The sequence below is a fragment of the Corylus avellana genome, chromosome ca4 (assembly GCF_901000735.1).
Source record: "Corylus avellana chromosome ca4, CavTom2PMs-1.0".
NCBI classification, from domain to species: domain Eukaryota; kingdom Viridiplantae; phylum Streptophyta; class Magnoliopsida; order Fagales; family Betulaceae; genus Corylus; species Corylus avellana.
In genome coordinates, this window is record NC_081544.1 from 30,301,486 (window position 1) to 30,308,774 (window position 7,289).

The 7,289-nt window shown below is 37.1% G+C and overlaps 1 protein-coding gene across 1 annotated transcript; it reads right to left on the reverse strand.

Annotated features, from left to right (window-relative positions):
* Positions 1-1,993: 1,993 nt before the first annotated feature.
* Positions 1,994-7,281, reverse strand: LOC132178929 (probable RNA helicase SDE3). The gene is made up of 4 exons (XM_059591516.1): positions 7,266-7,281; positions 6,105-6,989; positions 3,733-3,954; positions 1,994-3,102 (listed from the first exon to the last, which is right to left on the reverse strand). The coding sequence occupies exons 2-4, from the start codon at positions 6,987-6,989 to the stop codon at positions 2,167-2,169; spliced, it is 2,043 nt and encodes a 680-aa protein (XP_059447499.1). The 5' UTR covers positions 7,266-7,281; the 3' UTR covers positions 1,994-2,166.
* Positions 7,282-7,289: the final 8 nt, after the last annotated feature.

Here is a 7,289-nt window from a genome sequence, read left to right on the forward strand (position 1 = left end):
GCCACCCCCATCCAGCCAGATGGGGGTGGCCAGGCCACCTCCATGGCCAAAGGGGGTGGCCAAATCTTTTATCTTTTATATTTTTTTTTTAAAAAAAAATACATTTTTAAATTTTTTTTTTTTAAAAAAAAAAATTAAATATGTGTTACATGTCAACATTTGATTGGTTCACGTGAAATTCCGTTAATTCAACTAACGGTCAACTGACGGATGATTAACTTGGTCTATTATCAAAACCACAAGGACCTCCTATGATGAAAATGAAACTAAAAAAATAAATAAATAAAGCTATGAAATCTCAGAAGATCTGAAGTATTTAACCCTTATTTTGAATCTAAAAGGAGGATGAAAAAGGATTATTAAAAAAAAAGAAAAAAAATGAGGTATTAAAAAATTAATAATAAAAAGAAAGACGTACAAAGATAAGATAAAGAGCGCAGACAGAGAGGACTTTGATTCTCTGGCGGTCTTCAACCAATTGGCTGAAATGCGCATTCCCTGCACTCGCAGGGGTTGAAGGTGAAAGATTAAAGATTTTCCATAACCTTTCCACACAAACAACCAAGCGGGTATTGCCACATCACCAGGCTCAGCTGTGGCTCCCATGCATTGGCAAACTCCAAGCATTCGTGCGTAGACTGCGCAGCACTGGATATATAGTGCAGACTGAAGGCTACGGAGAAGGGTAGAAGAGAGGTTTCCTTCCTCGTACTATATTATATTATATAGTCGTATGAAGCTGTGAAAGGGCCCACAATATGCACTTTTTCGCTTATACACTTGGACGGACAAGATTGTCCTTCCACAGACATCGGACAGTGTTCAAGAAAGCGTGGGTTAAACTGACTTTTTCTTCTTCTTGTGTGTCTTTTTCTTCTTGTCATATAAATGTCCTCTTTTTTCTTTTGTAATTTTTTCGTTTTCTGATCGTAATTTGAAGGGTTAATATATCATTAGTTTTTTTGGTCAACGTGTCAAAATTTTTATCTCCTTACAAGGTTTTGTTTTTTCAATAATTTACTTCTTGAGTAAATCTAATTGTCAAAAAAAATTTTACCATCTAAATTTTTTAACTACCATTAAATTAGTTAAAATGCATTATTTTGTTACGCCAACACAATAATTTTATATTAATTTAATTTTAAAAATAAAAAAATTGAAGGGGCCGGCCACCCCTAACCACCGCTTGGGTTTAAGGGTGGCATGTCCCTTCAATTTTTTTTTAAAAAAATTTATTTATTTATTTTAAATTAAATTAAAAAAAAATGAATATGCTAACGTGATAAAACGGTGCGTTTCAACTAAGCTAACGGCAGTTAAAAAAATTTTGACAGTAAAATTTTTCTTGGTATTTCTATTAACCCAGTAAGTAAATTTTCAAAAAAAAAAAAAAACTTAGGGAGATAAAAATTTTGGCACGTTGACCCATAAACTTATGATATATTTACCCTAATTATAATTGTATAAAGTTTTTATCAAAAAATTTATGAAATCTGAAAATTACAAAAGAAACAAGCTTGAAATCTGACAAAATTATAAAGGTAATCAGTCCATTATGGCATTATCCCAACAAACATGAAATATGAAAATAAAGAATATGCAGTAAAAAACAAATCTTATATCAGATCAAACCTACATGAGCTCCGCTAGACTAGTTTGTCTCATTTGAAGATTGTTTTCCTTAATTTAGGGAAAATAATTTCAAACCCCCATTTCGTTCAATGATAATATAATATGAAACCTGGCGTTAATTTAATTCCTAAGGAACAAAAGTGCGTTTTCCCACAAAATATTTTCTAGCAAAACAATTAATAGAGCCACAGGAATCCGTCTGGAAACTAATATGATGCGAAGACCGCTTGAATGATATACAAATAGTTAGTGAAGTAACAAATAATCCCAGGAATCGGTTTTTGCTTGTTAATAATTAATGCATGAGATGAATATGAAGAGTCATCAAAAAACACGAGTGCATGGGAAGAGAGAAGGAAATAAAAACCAAGTTGCATACGAGGTCTTAACAGTTATACATACAGCTTCAATTCGAAGGCGAAGCAGAAACAAGACACAATAAAGTAGAAGCCAAGTAAGATGAGAGCATGTACACAAGTGCATATTGCTGTTCACACAAAAACAGTTGAGATTGAAGAGAGTGACAGAGAGGTACTATCGGTCAAAGTCATCCAGCTTTGTGATGAACATTGGATTGTTGGGGATCCTATATGGCCCGAGTTCAAGAAGTCTTTCAAAATATGATTTCCTCAATCCATATTTCCTACCCACGTCAGAGCGGACCCAACCTGAAGAGTCTCCGGGTGCACCAGTAACTATAACTGATGTATTATCGTTAGCAAAATTAGCCAAAGCTACCATTGCCTCTGGCTCCGTGGTTGATGAGGCATCCACTAGAAAAATATGGCTAAAATGTCCAGCAGCTATGCCTTCATTGTGCAATCGAAAGCTACTCACAAAAGTTGATAGAATTATCCTGTATTTCCTAAGATGCTGGAGTGAAGGACAAGCAAATAATTCCCGCTCTATAATGCATGAGCTAAGAATGTCAATAGGAACCTCATCTATCTCTCGAAATGCAGCGTTGGCTCGAAATATATCCGACTCTGGGATCTCTACCTTTAGACTTCTGTTCAGCTCATCACATGTGCTGTTTATAGGAGCACATACAAGAATTCGATTATCTGGGAAGGTTTTATATGCTTCAAATACTGCTTCTCGAACAACAACTCCAGTTCTTGATAGAGACTTATTTGCCCTATTTACACTGAGTGAGCCGCAAAGAAGATAAGGTGGTGAGCTGCGAAAGCTTAAAATGCGATGAACAGCGGAGAACTGATCTGCACCAAGTTCCTGATAGGCCCGAACTGGTGGGTTTAGGATGTTCTTTCGGGAGATACATTCAGGAAAGAGGAAGTTCAGGAGCAAAGGATGTGATGCAGCTTCTACTGCCTGATGAGCCCTTTTTAGACATACTCTGTTGAATGAGAAGCTGATGTCATATTTGCGAGTTGAACAATGCTGTGAATGGAAATCATCTCCAAATTCGACTAATACACACGTGCTCTTCACCACGCGATAGATCAAACCCTGCTTACCATTTTGATAGTTAGTGCTGTAGATATAATAAAGAAATGAATTCATAAACACTCTTACGTACTGAGAGTTTAAGAATCGTTAAGGTTTTATAAACCAGGGCTTTAGTTTCTTGTTATAATGCCAAGAAGAACTAGAGCAAAACCACAACAGAACTAGGAGATTCCATCAAAGATTCATATCTTATAAAATATATTCTACAATTGGAAGGAATAGTAGATTAATTTGAAACGAAAAATTAAAGGACAATTAATATTATCACACAATCGGAAGGATAAAGAAGGATGAAAAATATATTTGATCTTTTTTTTTGGCGAGCCCTAGATTTGTTTATACATCTAATTGAAGTAAGTGGGTGATAAATGTTCACCATCAATTGTTGTTTTTTAATAATTAATATCAATACAGTACTACTCAATAGTCAATATCTGGTCAAACATTTGATGTCATGGCGTGTGATAAGGACACATCCTTGTTGTCTTGATTTTTAGCTTACTATCTTTGTTGCCAAAGTAGAAAAGCGCAAGCACCTCAGAATTTCTCAAGTGAAGAAGGCTATATAGTAAGTAGATTTCCCTTATATTGGCACAACTATTGGGTATTTTAATGGAAGTGGAAGCATACCTTAAACGGCTCGACTGTTTTACCCGAAGGTCGTGCATAGACCAAGTCTCTTGATAAAAGGAATGGCCGCTTCTCAGGAACAGAATCAATCTCAAATACCACAAAGATTTTATCATCCTTCTCAACATTTCTATTATAATTTTTGTACTCGTTTGACCTTTTATAAATTTGAGCTTCTTGCAACTCCAAAATCACGTTCTGCAATTGGAAATCACTCCATTTCTGATTCCAATAAAAGCATAAAGTTACTCATCAAAAATAAAACCATAAAATTACCACAAGCCAGAATGAAAAAGCATACAAATTTAAGAAATTAACAATTCAATCACAATGCTCCATCATACAATATTATATGATAGATTTCTGCAAATAAGAATATAAAACACTCTTAAAATATCCGTTGTGATCTAAAAGAGGAGTGAAAATGAGATAGCAAAGACATAATTTAAATAAATTTCTAAGTAGTGCTTCATTTCACCTTTTTTCTAGTAAGTAATTTCTCAATTGGCTTTTTATCGCATCGTTTCTGTTCCTTGCAGTATTTGTGTTGAAAGTTATTCAGGCATTAAACTAAAGAGTACAAGGACTCATTTTGTAATACAAACTTGCATTTCCAGTCCAACAGGATAAAGTAAAATTGTGTTAATAATTTCTTTTGTTGATAGGTTAAAAAATACAACATTTAGATAGGTAACTAAGATTGCATTATTATTGAACGGCACACCTGAATTTTAGAGCTGGAATGAGTCCAACCCACATGTTTACTATTTCGGTCCCATACCTAATTGATTTGCATCTTAGTATTAGACTCGTTTATTTCAACGTAAAATGGTTTCCAGAAAATAATTTCTAAATTTTACGGTGTTTACTGCGACGTAAAATAGTGGCCAACGGAAAATATTTTCCTTTTAACCGTAAATTCTTCTTTAATTTTCGAAAAATGGTTTACGGAACCGTAAACCATTTTTCGACTTTGAGCATCTCATTTTCAAATCAACAGATCTTGCCAAGACCTGCTCAGGACCCTGTCAGGGCTTGATTGGGACTTGACCGGGACTTGCCCAAGACCTCGTCGTGACCTGCCCAAGACCCGACCGGACCTGAACGGGACCCGCTCGGTACTTGCCCGGGACCCACCCGGGACTTGACTGGACTCACCCAGGACCCACTCGGGACTCGACCGGACCTGAACGGGACCCACCTAGGACTTGACCGGGACTCAACCAGACCTGCTCAGGACCCCATCAAGACTTAATCGGGACCTGCCCAGGACCCTGTTGGGACTTGATCGGGACCCGGCCAGGACCTGCCCGAGACCCAACCGGGACTTGACCGGGACTGGCTAGGGACCCACCCGGCACTTGACTAAGACCCAATTGGACCCGCTCGGGACATGATTGGGGCCCGCTGAGACTTGCCGGAAAATATTTTCGTCAAAAAATATTTTCGGGAGAAAATATTTTCCTTAAAAATGATTTTATAGAAAATATTTTCTGGTATTTGGCATGTAGGGAAAATCAGGCGGGTCCCCGACGTCGGAAAATGTCCATGTTGGGTCTTGGGCGAGTCCAGCCAAGGTCTCGAGCTGATCCTGATGGGGTCCTGATAGGGTCTGGGCTGGGTTTGGGCGGGTCCCGGGTGAGTTCCTGTGGAGTCCTTGCGAGACTCGGTTCGGACACCTCTAAGACTTGGTCGGGACATTTTTTGTAATTTAGAGTTTAATACGATTTAATGAAAACATATATATATAAAAATATATTTTAAAAAAAATGATTTTCCGTGTGTGTGGTAAACGCCATAAAATGTTTTCTACATAAAACATTTTCAGGGAAAATGACTTTCGTGAAAATATTTTCTAATGGAAACCATTTTACGTCGAAAGAAACAGAGTCTAATTTCAAAAAAGTACTACTAGCTTCAATATTTTGTAATATTCTAAAGCACATATGGTTATCAATATTTTTCGAAATTAAACTGATAACAGCAGGATCACTAAATTTTATCAGGTAATTCTGAGCTACCTCGATCTGTTACACCAGCTGTCCAAAACCTAATAAATTCCAACCCACTCTAGCTCTTAATCACTAATATACATAGAGTATATTCATTTTGATATCTCTCTTATCTTACATCTTTACAAATACTTTCACCAGTAGGACAAATCATAAGGACCTAGATGACTGTTGGCTGCATGTTATTCCATAATAAGATAATCATGAAAACTAGTAATTAACTAAGCAATTCACCATAAACAAGATTTCAAAGCGCAAATAGTAGTAGATAAGAAGGTTGATATACCAAGTTAAGTTCTTGACAAAGCAGCTTACTTATAAACAGTTAGAAGGTTGATATCTAAGGGCATTCATGAGTACCTCAAAGTAGAAATCCTCAGCATATAACAGAGCAGCAAAGTAATGCTTATAAGTTGAAGGAGACAAAGGCTGCTTTAGAACTGCTGGCACAATGTCTTTCTTGATTAGACCTTTGATATCCTCAGGAATTGCATATATAGGTGAACCCTTTTCCCATACATAACTCGTCTTCGTTTCTCCATTTATTTCATCAGAGGGAGCCATATAAAGAATCGGTTTAAAGGCTGGAGATTGCGAAGGGGATGATGGTGGTGGCCGAGAGGAAGAAGGAGGTCCATTGTGGGGAAATGGCGACGGTCCAGAGGAATATGGAAGTTCTTTAGGGGAAGATAGAGATGGTTTATGAGAAGATGCGGGTTTCGGGGCTGACGGGAGTGGATTAGCTGAAGATGGGGCCAGTGAAGGTGAAGATTGAGGTGGTTTAGAGTAAGTTGGAGAAGATGCAGATGGACTAAAAGAAGAGGGAGGCAGATTAGGTTTTGATATAGACTGAGATGGTTTGGAGGAAGATAACAAAGCATTGGGGAAAGCTGGAGACGGTTCAGATGAAGATGTTGCGGATTTAGAGGACGAAGGAGATGGACTATAAGAAGATTGGGGTGGTTTATAGGAAGATTGAGATGGTCTATAAGAAAATGTAGGTGAATCGCCAACAATTGGTTGACAAAATGGAGCACTCAGAGTCACCCGTGGTCTTGGAGAACTTGGTGGGGTTGTATCCACAGGAAGATATTCGTATTCCGGATTTCTGTTCCGAGAGTTTGCACGAAAATATTCTCGAAAAGGCTTTATGCAGCAAGTTAAATCATCATTATCATCATGACGTTCTACATGGCAACAAAGGATGCATTGCAAGAATTTTAGAAGCGGATTCACGTCGTCCATCTGTGATCAATACACACGCACATAAACCCTCAATTGTTAGGTTACTGAGAATGTAAACAAGGTCCTGACTAGTATGAGAAAGATCATGATCTGTAGATATGAACACTTTTTGTCAGGTTCCCGCTGAAAAAAAAAAGAAAAAAAAAAAACAACAGAGGATCGGACTTTCAACAGATCAAACATACAGATTAACCATGTTTGGTTGATAAGAAAAATGAACAAACAAAAAAAAAAAAAAAAAAGAGTTCCAGATTCAAAATGAAAGAATCAACTTACTAATCCGGAGTTGGTGTCAATTCT

Excerpts from the sequence above, each read along its gene's own strand:
- LOC132178929 (XM_059591516.1), bottom strand. The coding sequence starts at position 6,989 with ATGGACGACGTGAATCCGCTTCTAAAATTCTTGCAATGCATCCTTTGT. Across the intron at positions 3,955-6,104 it reads CTGAGGATTTCTACTTTGAG|AAATGGAGTGATTTCCAATT; the intron begins GTACTCATGAAT and ends TATTGGAATCAG. Across the intron at positions 3,103-3,732 it reads AAACAGTCGAGCCGTTTAAG|GGTTTGATCTATCGCGTGGT; the intron begins GTATGCTTCCAC and ends AATGGTAAGCAG.